Genomic DNA, 20,768 nt, shown 5'->3' on the forward strand with positions numbered 1-20,768 from the left:
AATAAAAGGATCCAGGGAGGAAGGCGAAACAGGAATGAGAACTGGTACTCTGAATCTATGGTACTTTTCTCCAGAATTATTTTTGGAAAATTTCCCTGATTTAATATGGATAATTTAATGACAGCAGAAACAAACAAACAGGTGCAATTCTCTGATAAGCAAAATGAGGATAAGTAGATGTCCAAAAACGGCTCTAAATTTACTTCTTACGAGCTATTTTCTGGCTTAGAAAAATGGTAGTTATCTCCTAGAGCAGAAACCAGAGTCCCTTTATAAAATCTTCCCTTCTCAGAGACGTGGCACAAGAAAAAAAGGAGATTTTTTGAATGGCTCCAACCATCCAGGTGTTCTCAGCATGCTATGCTGTTCTAGGCCTCTGTGTATTTGCACATGCTGTTCCCAGTTCCCCAGAAGGCCCTTCCCCATTATTCAGAACTCTACTCAGGTCCCAAGTCTTGGGAAAGCCTGTGTTAACCCCACAGTGTAACTCTGATGTACCACTCCCCACCCTGCATCCTCTAAACAATTTAGGCGTATTAGTAACACATTATACTATTACACTGTAATTTATGCATATGAGTAACACACTACACTGTTACACTGTAATTTATGCATATTAGTAACACATTACACTATTACACTCTAATTTATGGCTTTTCAGTTTCCCCTCCTTGAGGAGTTGGACTAAGACTTATCTGACTTTCAATTGCAGATGATACAGTGGTACTGGAATGAATGAAAAAAGATGGCAGATAAAGGAGGAAAGCTAACCCTTATTTGAGAACAAAACCTACCCTGCCTACCTAGCATAGTAATTTTTAACTTCCAACCTTGAACACATTTCCAATAAATATGTAGCAGTAAGAGGGAAAAGTAAAACTAAAGAAAACGAGTAGACAAATATAAAAATCTCTGATTTGACAAAGAGGAAATAAAATGAAAGAAACTGTAAATGAAAATTTAAGAGCCATGGTTCCCTCTTAAGAACGTGCACAGGCACATGTGCTGTGGCTATGCTTGTGTGTATGTGTTCATGCTGAGGGAAGAGGAGAGCAACTTGCACGTGTAAAGCCACTACATCATGCCTGGCCAGTAGCAGGCCCTGAACAGATGTTCCTCTCCATCTCCCTTGTCCAAGTAAAATTTCTGGGGCCCTGTAGGGAGAACATTAAATGGACCAGCAAAATATTATGATTGTAGGGACCATTAATAAGGAGTAATTTTTGAGAAAAGCAGAGATACTAAACATTGGCAAGCAAACCAATGTTTTCAGGTACATAACCTGATCACAAAGACCAACTTGTATATGTCAGGGAAACCAGTCTTGTTATGTGATAGCTGTACTCTGTGTAATGACTAGATATCTACATATGATCTCTGAAAGTGTGTGAAATAAATAAGAAGAGGCAGCAGAAACTGCTTTATAAATAATACTTCCAAATACTCAAACTAAGATAGCATCAAAAATGTTAAAAAATAAGGAATACAAATTTTGTTAAGGAGCTAGTATCAGTTTCTTTGAATATGTATCCCCTTGGTCTCCGTCTAATTTTTTAAAAGCAATTATATAGCAAGAATTATTCAGAAATAATTAGGCAAGTAGAAATCTGATGCTCCATATATAGCAACAACATATGGAAGCATTCACAAATTATTGATGTACTCTTGGACTTTCATCTTCTAATGCCTTATTGCTTAGCTTCTGACATTCATGTTGATAATGTTACTTACTTTCCTATGTTTGTAAAGCAATACTCATTTCATATTCTACTTCAGGTCTTGTCTACTTATCTCTGGGGAAAGAAGGATGAGAGTTATCCTCCCTTACTGCCTCTTGTCAATCTTACTTGCTGGTTCTTCCCATTCTCCTAACATCAAATGCCCAGGGCTCAACCAGTCCTTGGCCTGATTTCTCCACTGAACTCCAAATTCATATACTCAACTATCAATTCAAATTTCCCCATCTGGATGCAACTCAATTTTGATATGTCTAAAACTGAATTCTTCACCAACCTCCAAAAACCTGCTCTACCCAGTCTTCCCCATCTTGGTTAATCATCACTCCATCCTGTCAGTCTTAGGCCAAAAAGCTAGAAATGATCCTTGGCTCTTGCACAGTATATCCAATCTAGCAGCAAATTTATAACCAGATCAGACTTCTCACCACCTTCAACGATACTATGTCCAAGCACCATAATCTCCCATCTGGATTATTTTAGTAATGACCCTAGCTTCTTCTTCCCCAAAATTTCTAAACATTATAGCCAGGGCAATCCTTTTCTGCTGAAAACTCAATTGTCAAAGGTCTCCCAATTCCTGATAAAGACAAACAAGATGTATCTTCCTGTTACCCCGCTGATATCATCTCTTTCTAGTCTTTTCTTCCCTCATTCCGTTGAAGTCACAGTATCTACGTATTCCAAGAACATCCTTTGCATGTTACCACCTCAGAACATTTACACATTAACTATTCTCTGTCTGGAATTCTCTTCTTTCAGGGATCCACATGATCCATTCTTTACTTCCTTTACTCCAATGACATCTTCTCATTAAGGCTTCCTTTAACCAACCCTACTCAAAAAGTGCAACACTCCGTTTCCCACACACATACACACATGCGTGCATCTCCCTGGAGAACTCCCAGTTCTCCTTCGCTCCTCTATTTTTCTGCATAGCATGTGATTTTTAGACTACTGTATTACTCAGACATTTATTTAGGTTATTGGTTACCTCTGTATGCTACAATATAAGTTCTAACAGTGTAAGAATTTTTGTCTGTTTTGTTCCTGATGAGTTACTTTAAAGCCAAGCACAGAGGAGGCTCTCAATTTGTATTTGTAGAATAAGTACATAAATGAATAAACAAGTCAGAGACAGTTCAGGAGATGAAGGAACACCTCAATAAAAAGAACATGGGTCTCTGAATGACTTCATGGAGCAAACCATCCATGAAGAACTAGACTTCTCATGATTATTTTGTGAGAATGAGAAAAACATCTACATTATTCAAGGCACTGTATATTATATACTAGTATACATTGAAACACTGATATACAATAAATCTTTATTTATTTTCATATCCCTAGCACTGTCAGAGACACCAGCTTCCTCAACTATAAAATAAGGTGCTTAAACTAGATGATTTATAAGGTTCTTTTAAATTCTCAAATTTTACATTCTTGATGTTTACACAAATGGCAAAGAAATAGTACCCACACAAGGTAATGAAGAAAAGTAGTTTAGATAATCCAGAAAGACACTTGGGGTTAAAAAATATACTAAGAATGATTCTTTCTTAAACTAATAAAATCTCACCATATTTAATGGAGTAAACAAAAAGTGAACCAAATCTGCAGCACTAGGATTCTGAATATGAGACTTCAGTTTGGCCTGCAACATGAAGAAAACAGAAAATAGATTACCATCAAGCAAAGTCAGACACTCAGAAAGGTCCAACATAGACTCAGAGGGGGCGGTCTTTCCCACCAGTTTCATTTTAAATATATTCTTTAGCATGGATAGAGTGAGAATAGAAGTCCTTGTTTTTCAATCAAGTCTCATAGATATATATGTTTTAAAATTTGCTGTTTTAATTGAAGGCAAATCAAAACATACATACCCCCAAAAATCTATAAAAACAATTTTATTTCTTAATTTAATCAGAAACATCCTGACTAGACTTTCATCTTTTTCATTTATTTCTTCTAATTCTATATACATAAATTTCACTTACCAGAAGGTTAAATCCATGTTTAAACTTTTGGAAACAGTCAAGAAATTCATCAGGAGGTGGAGGTTTTGCCCGCAGCGTTAAAACACCCTCTAATGAAATAAGCAAGAGGAGGAGATCAGAGCAAAATCCAAGAAAACTTATTAAATGGAAAAACAAAAACCACATTTATGTCTGTAAAATTTGAGGATCTCATCAGACATGCTACCTAGCTACTGGGCTACATCTCATAGTCTGACTGTAAGAAACTGAGAAGATACAAAGTTCAAAATGGATTGCTCTGTCTTTAGGCACTACAAATTACTCATTTAATTCCATAAACATACATTGTAGTCTTTCTCTATGGCAGGCATTGTGCTTATCATTGTGAAGGGTATAAAAGTGAGTAAGTGACAAGCCCTGCCTTAAAAGCTAATAATATACATGAATCAGATAAATAACAAGACAAGTACCAATCGTTATGAGAAGAGACTTACCTGGTTGGGAGATAAGGAAATGGATACTTAAAAGGTATTAGACGGAGAAAGTAGCCTCTAAGATGGGATTTGAAAAAGTTTGGTCCAGGGCGATGTGGTGGGAAAAACATCATGGTTGTATAAAAACAGCATAAGCAAAAACAAGGAAAGGGGGAACTGCATGTATATGAAACCACAAACAAAAGCAGAGAAACTTGAGAATGGAAGGGTAGATCAAGGTTAGATTGTGGATAACCTTGATTTCCAGGGTGAACAGCTGTACTTAAATCAATAGAACATGGAACTAGCGTGTTTTACAGCAGAAGCATGAAGTGGCTGAACACTTTTGAAGACTGTTCTCACAGCATGAAAAAGTAGAGGCTTAAAACTGCTTAGAAAGCAGGGTAAAAAAAAATGATAGTAGCTTGAACTGGATATGAAAATTAAAAGGGAAATAACTGGATACAGGAGATGTTGAGAAAATAAAATTGATGTTGGCTACAAGCTAGAGAATGAAATCATAGAAGAATCTGTGGTTTTCAATCTGGGTGATCAAGAGGATAGTACATCTTCCACAGAGAATTTCAAAAATAATCAGTGGTTTATGATACCAGGAAGCAATAGTACTTAATTTCAGAACATGTGGAGAGGAGGCACATTCATGTATTCACATGTAGAAGATAAAGCCAAAGGTGATATGCTTATCATATAAATATGTGGTAGAGAAAGATTTGGAAATTATCTGTAATGTAAGGGATATTTATTTACTATTTTATGTCTTTCCATCTCTACCATTATGTCAGCGGAAGTATAAACATTGCTTCCATAAGTTTAATTTTATATAGCTGAGGCCATTTTAAATAGCTGAACTGCAGCATACTTCAAAATTGTCTATATGTGACTTCATACGTGACCTGAATGTACTGTTTAAAGTTTTGTGATAAAAAATTCAAATCCATTGAAACTTTTAAATATTTTAATAAGTCAACCCTTTTATTTAACAAATAATATGGTTCTAGTTTATAATAGAATAAATTCAAATATAAGAAGAATAGGGCTATGTCTTTCTTTAACAGACACTTAATTTTACAATAACTAATCAAAACTACAGACAGATGATCACTGCCTGAATCTCAGAGTCTCTGAGATTTAGGTAAAACATTCCAGGATCTTTCTTCACTATATAGCTGACATAACCAAAATGGACTCTTCCTGAGTTCATCTTACTCTTTGCCTAAATCTCAGGTGCTACCCTAAAACTAGAAGAAGAACCCTAGTCTACAATCAATGAAGTTTTGCTAAGCAGTTCATGAGGGTCAAAACTCTGCCTAGTACCAGAGTTCTTTTTTTTTTTTTGACACAGAGTTTCGCTCTTGTTGCCCAGACTGGAGTGCAATGGCGCCACCTCGACTCACTGCAACCTCCGCCAGGTTCAAGCGATTCTCCTGTCTCAGCCTTCCGAGTAGCTGTGATCAGAGGCACATGCCACCATGCCCAGCTAATTTTTGTATTTTTAGTAGAGATGGGGTTTCATCACATTGGACAGGCTGGTCTCAAACTCCTGACCTCAGGTGATCTGCCCACCTTAGCCTCCCAAAGTGCTGAATTTACAGGGGTGAGCCACTCCAGCCAGTACTGGAGTTCTAACCAGTCATAAGAAGATTAAGAAAATCCAACTTACCTCCTGGTCCTTTCTTTTTACCTTTCTTATTTTTCTTCCTTTTAGAAAGTTCAGAAAATGCTTCTGCTGCTTTTTGGAGTTTCGTGATAAAAAATTCAATGTCATCCAAAATGTGGTTTAAGATTTGCTGAAATTAGAAATTATAGAATAAAATATAAAACAAAACGTTTACCTTAGCTGTACACTGTTAAATAATAGAAAGGTTTTTTTAGAAAAAGTAGCAGCCCACATGCCAGTTTCAAGTTTATTACTAATTACAAGAATCAAACTAAACATACCTGTAGCCAACATCTGACATTGACATTTTTCTTTAGCTTACTTTTGCTCTATTTTCAATGTCATCAAGGAAGCATTCACAGTAACTATTCAGATTATTATTTTCAATTGCTCTAATTTTCCCAGTGTTCTCCCACACAGTTAGGAGGAAAATTCGAAACTGCGTTTTGTTAGAAGAGCACTGACATTTTTGCTTTACTGATAAATGTTCCAATAAAGCACTGACAATATTATTTCATGGAATTAAAGGTACATAGATTGTTGTGATAACCTAAAAGCTAGTCTATGATACTAAGCATTAATAAGAATTTCTACGTGACAAAATAGAATTAATAATGCACCATGCTGTCAGAGATCACTGGAATGAATTTGATTATCTTACGTACTATAGTCTTAGTTGCCTTTCTCCAGTATGTGTGAAACTTGACATTCTTCTAATTTAAGACTATAAATTGGGGTTAAATAAACTTTTCAGTATAACACGTAATAGTGCGATATAAAAATTGAATTTCAAATTTCAAATTCCTTTCAGTATTTGTTTCTCAATAAGCTAGTAACATGCATATAGTATAAAAAGTAACCACATTAACAGCATATTCTATATCTCATTTATAGAATGAGAATGCTATAATAAAGCATTTACAGCATTCTCATTCTGTAAATCACTAGAAAGAAATGAAAACAAATGTAGCATTATCTTTTACAAAAGCATTATGATTTACAAATCTATCCTTTAAAAATGCCACTTAACTTTTTTATTTATTCTAAAATACATTGTTAATAAATGCCAAGAAGACATATTAAAAAGATATTTCAATTATGAATTACAAACTATAATAAAATAAAAACTGCACCATTCCTGACAGCTAATAATTCAGCCTAAGTTCCAATGTAAACTAGTTAATATGCTGATTCTTCAATCATAGCCCAAGTCTACTAACTAAATACTGGCATAAAGGCAAAAAATGGTTAATGAAAAAACTAATTCAAAGGGCATAACCATCACTGGAAACAGAAAACATAGTTTCCATAAAACATCTTTATTTAAATCAGCTTCATTTTCTTATGAAGTTTTTATTTCCTCTTAAGAAAAAAAAAGCCAATGATCTAAAGGTGACTCCTGTACTTACCACATCTCTGTCAATGCGGGCTGCCATCATCTCAGGCGTTTCTTCCTGCTCATGATACTGCCTTGGTTTCTCAACTATAGAAAGGAGAATCATGTCTTTCAACCTTTTACTCACACAATACCAATATAGGCAATTAAAACATAAAAATTAGTTTAAAAGGAGGACCATTCGCAAAAGGGAACACCTCCACTGGATACATAAGTCAAAACTGTGCTCATCAGCCATGAAACGTATCCTTGTCAACACTAACAGGAGCAGCTGGGCAGAGCTTACGTATTGGTCCTCTCACCTTTATGATGTTTATTTAACTTGTAATATCCCTTCTATTCTCTCTCTTCCCTGAGTCAGCTACCTGTAGAACCAACCTTAACTTAGCACCGTTTAATTCCTACACAAGCCAGAAATATAAACCAGCAGTTAAGCTTTTACTTCTCAAAAGCTGGTCAACTAAGTTCTAATGCAACAGAGCTATAATTTTTATACATTCCAATACTGTGACTACAATAAAGCTTTGGGAGTTCTGACAGCAGAGTGTTTCTTAATATTTAAGTGTAATTAAGCTTAAAACCCACAATATTGGGCTCATTAATCTGAAGCTACAAGCTTTAAAAGCAGACAGAAATTTTCACATTAAAAAATAAATGTCCATTTAAGATACTAAGGTTGCTCAGTTGGCTAGAGCATGATGTTACTCATGAAGTTATTATCATGAACTCCTTCCTGGTATGAGTCAGTTAATACTATCTCTAAATACAGAGAGTTGTTAACAGATATTTCATGGAAGAATAAATTTTAAAATATATGGATGGAACAACAGAAGTGTAACACCACAAATGGAAGTACAACTCACGATACATCATCATGACTCATGATGCTCAATACAGAGAACTGCAAAAAAATATTGGAAACTTTGTATTGCTATTCTTCCTTTGCACTAACTTTACCTATAACTGGAACACTTGCCACCAAAAAAAAAAAAAAAAAAAAGAAAGAAAGAAGAAATCACCATGTCTTATGAAACTTAATTAGCGGCTGTTAACTACTTTAAGATAATTAAAATTTCTATCTATGAAATCTTGCCAGTTAGCTACTATTTTACACATAGTTAGCTGCTACCTTGGCTGTAGTGGACTACCACAGAAAGCACTAAGTTGAGGTTGAAATAGCTATTAGGAACTCTACAGAGGTCCCCAAAAAATATCATTTGGAGGGCACAGTGATGGGGAGATATGGTATTTCTTGGGCTCTGTCAGGTCTGAGACACAACTAGGAACCCTAGTGCCACTGGCGCTATTCCACAGAGATCACCTTTGGAAGTCAGGGGTAGATATACCTCAGGGATTCAAAGGAGAAGCAGTTCAGCCTGAGTCAGCCAGAGCCTTCAGAGGAACCAGAAAGATACTCCTCTTGAGGGGCTTTCCAACTAAAAACTGGACTGGATCCAGGCCAAACCTGAATAATAAGTCTTCTGTTTAGTCTAGTGGTAAATCAGAAGTTCTGAAAGCCTTATCTCACTTAGTTTAAACAGATGACATTGCAGAAAATATTTCAGATAAAATTGAATGAAAGCTCAGAAACCCCTAGGGATAAATTCTCTCTTTGTTATAAATTATATTAGGTTCGGCAGGGCACAGTGGCACACGCCTGTAATTCCAGCACTTTTGGAGGCTAAGGCGGGAGGATCATGAGGTCAGGAGATCAAGACAATCTTGGCTAACACGGTGAAACCCTGTCTCTACTAAAAATACAAAAATTAGCCAGGTATGGTGGCATGTGCCTGTAATCCCAGCTACTTAGGAGGCTGAGGCAGGAGAATCGCTTGAACCCAGGAGGCAGAGGTTGCAGTGAGCTGAGATCACACCACTGCACTCCAGCCTGGGTGACAGAGCGAGACTCCATCTCAAAAAAAAAAAAAAAAAAAATATATATATATATATATGTGGTTCAACATATATATACGGTTCAACATACATAATAGTATACATAATATATATGTCACATATATATGTATTATATACATTATAATTATAATACATATAATATACATTATATGAGATGTGTTATATATACATTATATTATATGTAAGGTTCAACATATATTTTTACAGGTTTGTTCAGAACGTCTGTAAGCTTGTCTTATCCTTCCTCTACTTTAGACCCTCTTCATCAAAACAGTAACAACAAAAACACCATAAGTACACAAAAAGTATAGAATACAATAAGTTACTGTATTTTAAACATTTTAAATACAAAGCAGATCAATACAAATTTACGTAATTTATGAAAACGTAAACATAAAATTAAACTACATAGCTCTATTAATTTTTTTTAAATGAATGCATCAAAGAGCTCTTTTTTTCATATATTCAGTAGCTCGGCTTACATTTAAACCTTTGAAAAAACCTTTAAGAATACAAGAAACCTAAACAAAACAGAAAACAATTCAGAAAGAAAATGAACTCAATTTGGCAAAATGAGAACCACAAATTATGCTTACTATTCTGTAGTCAGTACTATCATAAACATTATTTACTTTCAGATTCACAGCAACCCATGAATTATTATCCGCATTTTAGAGATAAGGCTGAAGTACAGAGAGGTAACTTCCCAAGACCACACAGGTAGACAGATCAGGTCTTACTTCAGAGCCCAACTTTTACCCTGCACATCCAAAGAAGAGTCCGAGGTGCCTCATTTTTGGAAATGAGTTATATCGTTTAACTATAGTGCCAGATACCCTGTGTGAATAATACTTTACTGGTTAAAGAATAAGAAAGCTGGCCGGGCGTGGTGGCTCACACCTGTAATCCCAGCACTTTGGGAGGCCGAGGCGGGCGTATCACGAGGTCAGGAGATCGAGACCATCCTGGCTAACACGGTGAAACCCTGTCTCTACTAAAAATACAAAAAATTAGCCAGCCGTGGTGGCGGGCGCCTGTAGTCCCAGCTACTTGGGAGGCTGAGGCAGGAGTATAACATAAACCCAGGAGGCGAAGCTTGCAGTGAGCCAAGATCAGGCCACTCTAGCCTGGGAGACAGGGAGACTCTCTCAAAAAAAAAAAAAAAAAAAAAAAAAAAAGAATTAGAAAGTTAAGAAGTCCCACTGGAGTAGAGGCAAAAGAATGAGGCTCTAGCGTTCATCAGATTCGAGCCTGCTGAATCACAATTTATTCGTCCTTAAAATGAAGAGACTAGACCAAACACATTTTAAGGAATTTTTGTTATAAACATTTCAGATTCTAGTAAAATATTCTAACATATAAAAAGTAACACTAAAAACACAGGTGAAACACAATGAGAGCTCAGTTATTATTGATGAAGCAGCAGATAGCAGCTCTCATTTTTCCACAGCAGACTTACAGAACTGTTGTTATCTGTCTGAATGCTCAGACCCCTACACCATATTTCCATTCAAACATTTAGCTACAGGATCTAGCAATATAAATCATCCAAAATTACACACTAAGAAAAGATAGCCCACCAAAATGTCAGGTGACTTTTAGCACTAGAAGGCTATCCACTGAGTTGCTTTGGTTGTTTAGTAATATAATGATGTCCTAACTTGTCTATTTTAATGAATATATTACTAATAAGACAGATACACATTAAATTAAAAAAATGACTTTATAGCAACATAAGCTAAAACAGGGAGGTTTTTTTTAAGCAAGTAGGAAATTATAATTCAGTGTTTTTAGGAAGTTGTTTGGCAATATGTGTCAAGAGTTTTTTAAAGGTTAATATTCTTGGCCCATAATTTCACTTCTAGAAATCTATCCTATAGAAATAACCAGAGATATGATCAAAGATTTATAAACGAAGATATCCATCATTATTGATAAAAAATAAACTATGAAATAATATTTCAAAATTGAGAATGGTTGAAAATGATACAATAATATAAACAATTATATGTTCATCAAAAATCAACTTTTAAAAATGTTATATGGCAAAATATGCATCATATAATTCTAAAAATCAGTATTCAAAACTGCATATACAACATGAACTTTATTGTTTAAGAAATAAGAAAAGACTAGAAAGTAAAATCAACTTGTCAACAGGATGATGAAAATTACAGATGAATTTATTTCCCTAGGTATACAGTTCCAAGTTTTATACATGCCAAATTTTTCAAATTTTACATAATGATTATTTGTAAAATAAAAATATATAAGGTTATATTTTTTAAAAAAACAGTAACGCTAAGTTCTGTGTTATAATTGTTTTTAAACAGAATGCCAAGGTGAAATGATGCCACGCTCATAGGGCCCGCTTGACAAGTTCAGTCGTATGATGGATACCTTTTACCCTTCTCCACTGCCAGCAGCCAACCACTGTCCTGACAACCTTTCCATCAATATGACAAACTTGTCCACAAAGGGACTGTAGTTAAATAATGAAAACTGGAAATAATTTTAAGTGCAGTCTTTAAAAAAAACCTGTACATATTTTGTTGCCATCTTTTTAACTGTCAATCAAGTGAAACTTCCTCTCTTAGCATTAAAAAAAAAAAAAGACTCTAACCCTAACACCGTATTTATTAAATGGTGGGTCTAAACTCTTACAGATAATAATCCTAACAAAATTCAAGGCTTAACTTTCTTTCACCTAAGATTTGATTTTTTTTTTTTTTTTGAAATGGAGTTTTGTTCTTGTTGTCCAGGCTGGAGTGAAATGGCGTGATCTCAGTTCACTGCAACCTCTGCCTCCCAGGTTCAAGCGATTCTCCTGTCTCAGCCATCCCAGTAGCTGGGGTTACAGGTGCATGCCACCACGCTCACCTAATTTTTGTAGTTTTAGTACAGACAGGGTTTCATCATATGGGTCAGGCTGGTCTCGAACTCCTGGCCTCAGGTGATCCGCCCGCCTCAGCCTCCCAAAGTGCCAGGATTACAGGGATGAGACACTGTGCCCAGCTAGATTTGATTTTTTTAAAAGTAACCTCAAGCTTCAGTTCTAAAATCACCATCAGAATTTGAAAGCAAGACCTATGCCCCAACCCAAAGTAAGTGTTCAATAAGTATTAATTCTAGGAAGACTCACAGTCCCCTTGGTCGGCTGCCCACGCAGACCAGGCTGCCACTCGACTTCTAACATCCACCTGGGTGACAGTCCCAGGGGGTGCAGGGGCAGGAGCTCTGGGTGGAGGCGGTATACCAGGGTCTGCATTGGAAATCATCCTAAAAAGATGAAAACAAATAGAATTTTTACCATCTCTATTTCTATAACATATCAATTAACTCAACTTGTGGTACTAGTTATTAAAATTCAGAAACAACTATGTCAACGGGCAATAAGGATTTCCTAAGCATTCCATATTATGCATATTTATGAATGCATATGAAATAAAAAAAATTAATAGCTGAAAACTAGGTTGATTTTCTTTCTGAGTCTCATGTGATTTGGAAGGGCCATGGAACAATTACAATCCTACTGTCTAGCTTGTATTTCCCTAGGATACTTTCTCTTCAAATGCCATTCATCTTTCATGACTCTGTGACTTCCAATCCAAGTGAAGCCATATCAGAGAAAGACCAAAAATATGGAGAGCAAAGGAGCAAACGCACTGACAAACTTGGGAGAACAAATGTGTTGAGACTACAGGTTATGATCTATACAATATAACAATATACTTCCACGGAAAATAATTCTTCTAACTCTTTGGGGGGAAAAGGCCTTAGAAACAAATCAATTCCACCCCTTGATTTCTTTTAATGTTTTTACCTCAGGGCATCAGGCCGCCTCTTCTGTTTCCCTCCTTTACTGTCACTGATTGCACTTTCAATATCTTCACTAATTAGGTTTGCCTGCAAGGAGATACAAGTTACCTGTAAGTTGATAGATTCTTCTGAGTCTTGATATGTAGTTTAAAACAGGAAAAGGGATTGTTCCTTGTTTGAACCAGTAAGTATCTTGATGTAAAAAGTCTTTTTATAAAAATGTTGCGAAACATGACTCTTGTGGTTTTTATAATGGTGAACTATATAATTATAAGATTTTTAAAACTGAAGAAATGTTTAAAGATTATCTTAAAGTGAAACTATCCTTGAATAAAGGCAATGAAGAAGGCAAAGAAAGGATATGCATATGCTAAAAATGAAACTGAGTAAAAATCTCTAATTGGGAAGAAATGAAGGGGTTAGAAATTCCCACACATAGAACAGAGTTCCTTCCCTTTCTCATCCTCAAGATCCACTGGATACCTATTAACCCAACAAAACAAATCTTTGGGTTTAAGGTAAATCCACTACACCCACGAGATAAACTCCAACACTAGATTGTACCCCTTTGGGTAACCACATTATTTTGTCACTTCAGGTAAAAGCTAACTTTCTACAAACAATTAACTTTTCCAATACTTTTCCAATAAGAACATTCAGTTAGATATTTCTTGGGGATCAATGTGAGATTCACAGATAAGAAGTTTTTGTTTGGTTGCAAAGTTTGTTTAGAGCCAGTCATTATCACTCTATATTAGAATGTTGATGAGATGCACCATCTATGTTTGTGCCTCCTTGTTCTACGTAATGTCTTCTCAAATATGTACGTTGTATTTCTTTTACAGTAAGCATCGATAATCATAAAATTTTGGAAATGATGGGATATTTAAAAGAGCATCTCATCGGTTCCTTCTAATTAATAAAACTGAGGAGTACTTGTATGAAAGGGCCTGGCCAAGGTCACATTGCTCGTTAAATGAGAGTGCCAATGCATCCCAGTCCAGTGTGACTTCCTAAGAGCATTAAGTTTCAATAAGACATTACAAACATCCTGCCAAAGTCTTTCTGTTACATAGGATACTAAAACTGAAGATGAAAAGACAGTTAATTAAAAATAATTATTTTTTTTTTTTAAAAACCCCAAACAAAAACTGAAGATGCCTAAGAATCGTCAACTTCTTATACTGGGGCTATTATATTTCTAAGAAAAATGTTGCTGCAAAGGTGGGCAGGAGCATTGCATGAAGTCCTATAATAAAGAAACTTTAAAAATCAAAAACAATATTGCACAATGAGCCATATAAAAGAAACTGCATTTTTCATTGCCTTTATATTTTTAACCACCCAAGGGAAAAAGGTCTCATATGCAGAGTATGAAACCAGTGAGTAAATGCATATAGTGCTTGGTGGTATGTGAGCTTTTGGTGTTAGGATAGAACTATATTCAGTAAATACATTTTGAATCCATTATCATTACCATTCCATATCAAATAAAGCAAACTCTTTGTTCCCAAACTTAAAATCCAGAAACTTTACACTATGGTGTAGTAACTTTTAGCTCCCAGGGGGCTTTTTAGAGCACAGATACAAACATCAAATCTGAAATGTTTTTTAACTTAGGCCTCTGGTTTATAAAATGTTTGAATTAAATTTCACTATATTTTTAAAGCAAAATGTTCCCTTTAATATTTATTGAATACATCTAACCTTACAAAAACTATAATATACTATGACTTTCAAAAGGCACTATACAAAAATCTGATGAATATCACTTACACAAATTACCTAAATGCCAGTTCTTTTAGAAGAAGGTTTTTAGAAAGTCATCTATGATGTAAATTGAAATTAGAAGAAAATTATAAAATATAGTTTACAGTCAATTTTACTTTATCTATCATCTTTATATGTCAAAAAATACAGAAAAGATCAAGTGACTGTGCTAATCTCCTAAAAGTTCTTTATAAAATAAAATTACATGGATATTTTATAATATATCATCAAAATGTTAAATCACTGCTTTAGCAAAGTACCAATTAATACAAAATGATTTCTCTTTTAAAGAAAACAACTCAGGAAATAAACACATTCAAGGTTGAAGATAACTTCTAAGGTCCAATAAAGCATCACAAATTATAATCATTTGAAATTACACTGTACTTTGAAATAGAAACTTTCAGGACACATCCTGTTATTACTGGCTCATCTATTTTCACATATCATTTGGGAATTACAAATCCTGAGCAATGATTCGAGTCACATAATTAAATGGTGAACTTTAAATCAATATCGTGGGAAATGTCTAAGTATTTCACTGCAGTAATCCATGCTATGTCATTAGTGCAGAATAAATTAGAATTACATGATTATTTACTGTCCACAAAGCATGATTTCTGAACAGTCAATTTTTAATTATAAGTTTAAGGCATTTGATGCGAATTTAATATATTATCTATCCTTTAAAAAAAAGCAAAACAAAAACAGAATGCTTCTTATTTTTAAGAGACACAATCTCACTCTGTTGCCCAGGCTGGAGTACAGAGGGGCGATTATAGCTCACTGTAGTCTTCAACTCCTGGCTCAACAGATTTTCCTCCTTCAGCCACCTGAGTAGCTGAGACTACAAGTATATACAATCATACCTGGCTAATTTTTTAAACCTTTTCAGTAAAGACTGGGTCTTGCCATGTTGTCCAGGCTGGGCTTGAACTCCTGGCCTCAAGCCATCTTACAGCCTCAGCCTCCCAAGGCACTGGGATTACAAGTGTGAGCTACTCTGCCTGCCCCTGATTTTGTTAACATCACCCTAATTTCTTTATTTACTTGCCATGGAAATCCTAAGGAAGATACTAAAGTATTTGTTTTCCTTACAAGATTCTCAGAAACTAAAAATCTAGTACCTAATATGAGATATATTATCAAAATAGGTAATTCAAAAGCTGCCAGAACGTCTGCTTTAAAGAGGAAACAAAAATTTCACCATTCTCCTACCTTAACCTCATCACACTGGAAAAGATGAAGATCTGGCTTGTTCTGGGTTGGCTCTTTGCACACCAGGGCAAGCACTGAATCATAGCTGCATGAATGCATCACAGCTTGGCAGTGCTGGATTGTGTTTAAAGGAAAATTCTCCAGTTCATTCTATAAATAAAGTAAACATTTTATTTTGTCAAACTTCCACCCATTTTCAAACGATCTGAAATGACTGTAAACATTATTTGTGGCATTTTCTTGAATATAAAATAGTATAAATTTTACACACTTGCCTTTGATTCTAAATCAATCAGGCTCACAGCTCTGTCATCCACTTGAAGAATCATATCTTGAGTCCACACTTTGCCCTTGGCATCAAGCAGTTTCAACTTCCTTATTCCATCATCAACAGTGATCATAGCATCTTTCCGATCCAGGATAAATGTAGTCAAGTGCTTACGATTGGCAAAAAGGAAAAAGATTTATAACAGATACAAATACATACAACTTCCTACATTTCCAATACATTTTCCAAAAGAAAATCAAATTAACCTGAGGTCAGCTAGCAGAGAACGACAAACATAAAGTGCTCTTGAAACTTCATGACTATTTTAACAAGAGAATAAAGCCAAGCAGGGTTTTTTGGGTTTTTTTGAATAGAAGAAATGGTGTTTTGACTCATAAGATACCTAAATCTGTTTCATACTGAGCCATGTTGAACTACATAAACATGATATTAAAACAACTTCTTAACAGCTTAAATAATATTCTCTTTAAGTATACTTTTCCCGATTTTATACTCTATTACGGTTATTTAAATGCTGAATCTAGCAGCATTTAAACAGCAGGCTATCTGTATGGGAGCTTTAAAACTATGGACACTGATAGTAGGAACAGCACAATTCTGGTGTACAGGAGCTGTCAAACTATTCAATCCACTAAAACCACTTACTGAAACAAAACTGTTTAAATTTGATTAAGCATGCTTGAGATAGGTAGAAAACTGGGAAAGAGCAATTTAAAATTACTTCTCTGCTTAAATATTTTCTATTATAAGCAGAGGTCATCCAGATAAATTCCAACCAAGAGCAAATATCTTAAAAGAGAGCCAAAACTTAAAAAGAACCCTTATTTAACTAGAACTAGTAATAACTTTAGTTAAACTAGAAACTAAACTGCTCACTGAAACTGTCAAAGGCTTAATTTCAAGAAGATTCTACAATACAAAGTAGAAGCCATTATCCTTTTTTAAATGAAATAAGACTGGCAATGATAAATGAGTAGTAGTTATGATTTTAAATCATTCTTTATGAAAATAGACCACAGACTAACAAGATACTTTACATGTAACACCTGTTTTAAAAAACCTAAACAAAAAGGTCAGTGCAACTTAAAATACATCATAAGAATGAAATAAAACTGAATTCTGATTTAACTTCCAACGTTTATGTTCCTCAAGTGTCACTCTAAATACTAGTAAATGCCAAAGCATCTTACTTCAACACGGTATTGAGATATATCTGACACACTGCTGACACTGTCCCGTGCATAATTCTTCCTTTGTTCTGAAAGAGAAATTGAAAAAGCCATGATTTGTTGCCTAATAGGCTAAAGTTCATATATTGGTATCACGTGGCTATCTCTAAAACTAGTCTATCTCACGTATAAATACAGTAGCTGACAAGTTGCCATTGTGTGGTGTATCCGAAAACACTCAATATTCGCAGTAAATCTAAAAACCATAAGAACGTCCAAATAATAGGCAAGAACAATTTGATCCACTATATGTTTTTAGAATTCCAAAGGTTAACAAGATTATAAATATTATAAGAAAAAAAGTTATTTCCTCTAAAGGTTTTTTTAATCAGTCAGGGACCTACTGTTTTGACAAATCAATTACAACTGGCTTATAAATTTCATCTGTTACTGCACTGATATCAAAATATAATTGCAAATATTGTCATAGATACTGTATTATATGAGTTAGACTACATTATTAAAATAATAGACACTACAAGGAACAACTCCTTTTGCAGTATCCAAACTGGGATAGTGTTAGAGGAGATTTAAAACATGATTCAATCACATGGCTTGCCATTAAATATTAACAGTTTTCACACATCTACAGAACGCACAAATGTGATACTTAGAATCATAAATATAAGCTGATAGGAAAAATGAGAAAGTCAGATAGAAAGTTATTGCACCAAACTACTTAAAAAGCAAAAAGAAACCTTTAATTTTCTTTTCTGAAATGCTGCAAAACCAAAAAATAACATTAAAATATAAGATGTATGTTGGCAATATTTGGCATTTGTTACTGTCTTTTTAAAATTTGTATTATTTTTTAAAATATGGAACACTTCATGAATTTGCACGCCATCCCTGCACAGAGGCCACGCTAATCTCTGTATCATTCCAATTTGAGTATATGTGCTGCCAAAGTGAGCACTATTTGTTGCTTTCTAATCAAGCAACTTGCTTATTTGTAAATTCAGAGTTGCCCTGTTTCTTCTAAACAGAATGCTATGATGAAAAATAACTTTGAGAGGGAACTGTCAGATTTGTTCTTCCAGCTTCAGCTGTGTCACTAAGTAGGAAACTAAATTTGGGCAAGACACTTAATACCCTGGGCCTCAGCACCCTTACTGTAAAATAAAAGGGTTAAACAAGGTCAAACCTAAAGGCCTTTAAGGATTTAACATTCTGACATATAGATATGCCTTAGCTTCCTCAACAACCTGTGTTCTTTGTAAATGTAAACCTATTTATTTTAGTTAATATAGTTATTCTATAACAGATAAGTTGTTTGGAAAGTTCTGCTGAACATAAAAGCTGAGCAAGTACAAAAATATAAAGTGCATAATGTACATATGCAGACTCAGAACGTTAACACAGAATTTTAAGAAAACTTAATAAATTTTCGTTTTACAACACATATGAAAGTAACTTTTCATTTATATTTACTTGTACAATTCAGATTAAAATCTTCATATCTTTGTATCAATATTACTCTGATACTCCAATACATTCCATTTTTGCTTTTGCAGCATTAAAATTACTTAATAAAAACAGAAGCACTACAAAATTCACTCTCTGCTACCTTTCTTTTTTTGTTTGGATGATGACCTGAGGAAGTATGATCCATCTGGTCCTACCAAAACAATGGCATCAAAATGAAAGATCTGGTTTCACCTAAAATTTTCTCTCCCAATATAACAAAACATAAACCTTCACTTACATGACTGTATTCTATATATTTTTAAAAAGTGAATGACCATGATTTTTCTGATTAGCTGTTGCGGATTAATCAGTGTGAGATATTAACACATGGATAATTGTCCTTGCGACAGCTGTTACGACTCTTGTAATACAATATATAATTCAGGAATATATTTCACAAAACCACATCTAGAAACAATCACTATGTCAGAGTCACTGGTTCACCATATTCTAACACAACTGTCCATGACAGATTCAGAGCAGGAGCATTCTGCTTGCTTTAATCTGACCTTAGGACAGTAAAAGAAATGGCAGTGGTTGCCGTGACACCCAGTCATGATATGGCAACTCCTGGATGTTCAAATGCTTGTCTTTTGGATAATTTACTGGCAAATACAACAGCTGAAGATCTGAAACACTGTGTTTCTATTCAGATATTCTCATTATGAAGTATTAAGAATTTATCCCTGACCTCCCGATATCCTAACATATAGTTTCCCAATCCCACAGAAACATAATTTACAGAAATGAAAAGAAAAACTATCTGATAGCATTTTTAAACAGTGTGACATTAACTGATCACTCTGATTGCCTAGAAGATATGATGTCATTTCTAATATTCCAAATTAAGAACCCACTTCAGGAATTCCAAAGCTGCTTTCTCTCCTATGTTGTACACTAAATAAGTTGTATAAGAAACTACCTTTTAAAGATCCTAAAAATGCATAAATGCCATAAAATGGAGTTATAAATAAATTAGTAGTTCCAGTGATTTTTAAGTCAATCCATAAATAAAGGTTAATATTAACATTTTAATAGGCAATTTTGAAAGACATTTCCTAAAAGGCAATTATAATACATTTCTTTTTTATGAGAATCATATATATTCACAAGAACTGCTATAAATAGTAATTAGGCTCCTAAGCTAGAAATCTCACCAAAGCCTTAAAACAGTATAAAAAGCCTAACCAAAATCTCTCGACACTACTCAAGATGAATCCTCTAATGAAATTCATCACTGTTGCTAACAGTGGTTCTCATCCTTGGCTGCATGTTAGAATGAACTTGATAAAACAGTGTGCAACTCATCTACTATATACTCTCTCTTTAAGCAGAACATTTTCCTTTCCAAATTAAGAATGTAAATATGGTCAAATAGTATATTAAATAATAAATACATGAATACATGAATAAATATGGCAGTAGGGTTTTAGCTTTCTAGTAGTACAAGCTGCTCAACTCCCAACATAAGACTAAGTCTATTTCCCCTCCTATTCTGGCCCCTGCCTCTCTTTCTGTCTCAGAATCAATTAGATGTAGGATGAAACTTACTTGCCTATAGAACCACTGGTTGTGTTTTACTATTTTGCCTATTAGCTTTTATGTTATGGTCCAGAATGTACAACTCCAAACAGACAGAATTACATGAATTCAGTAACCAGTGATGAAAAATCTTTACATACAATTTTATTATACACTATTGCAAAAACTGATATTCAACTCCCAGATCAGAAATACTAACTTTAGGTTTCATTTAATTTGTTAATTAGTTGAACTACAAGTATAAAGAGCATCCAGGTCTTG

General features: G+C 34.5%; 1 protein-coding gene and 1 non-coding gene across 17 annotated transcripts in view; both read right to left on the bottom strand.

The window, feature by feature from the left end:
* The window catches only part of EPS8 (EGFR pathway substrate 8, signaling adaptor), a 168,162-nt gene that overhangs the window by 34,251 nt on the left and 113,143 nt on the right, over positions 1–20,768 (bottom strand). For all 16 annotated transcript variants that reach the window (XM_007967770.3, XM_073020516.1, XM_073020509.1 and 13 more), the window contains 9 exons: positions 17,460–17,527; positions 16,256–16,417; positions 15,981–16,130; positions 12,997–13,079; positions 12,316–12,452; positions 7,273–7,346; positions 5,867–5,993; positions 3,734–3,822; positions 3,316–3,390 (listed from right to left, as the gene is read on the bottom strand). In XM_007967770.3, coding sequence (XP_007965961.1) covers positions 3,316–3,390; positions 3,734–3,822; positions 5,867–5,993; positions 7,273–7,346; positions 12,316–12,452; positions 12,997–13,079; positions 15,981–16,130; positions 16,256–16,417; positions 17,460–17,527 — 965 coding nt within the window. The remainder of the gene's footprint in view (positions 1–3,315; positions 3,391–3,733; positions 3,823–5,866; positions 5,994–7,272; positions 7,347–12,315; positions 12,453–12,996; positions 13,080–15,980; positions 16,131–16,255; positions 16,418–17,459; positions 17,528–20,768) is intronic.
* LOC119621319 (U6 spliceosomal RNA) lies at positions 18,311–18,414 on the bottom strand. The gene has a single exon (XR_005237870.1). It is a non-coding gene; the product is annotated as a U6 spliceosomal RNA (small nuclear RNA).

The sequence above is a fragment of the Chlorocebus sabaeus genome, chromosome 11 (assembly GCF_047675955.1).
Source record: "Chlorocebus sabaeus isolate Y175 chromosome 11, mChlSab1.0.hap1, whole genome shotgun sequence".
NCBI classification, from domain to species: Eukaryota; Metazoa; Chordata; class Mammalia; order Primates; family Cercopithecidae; genus Chlorocebus; species Chlorocebus sabaeus.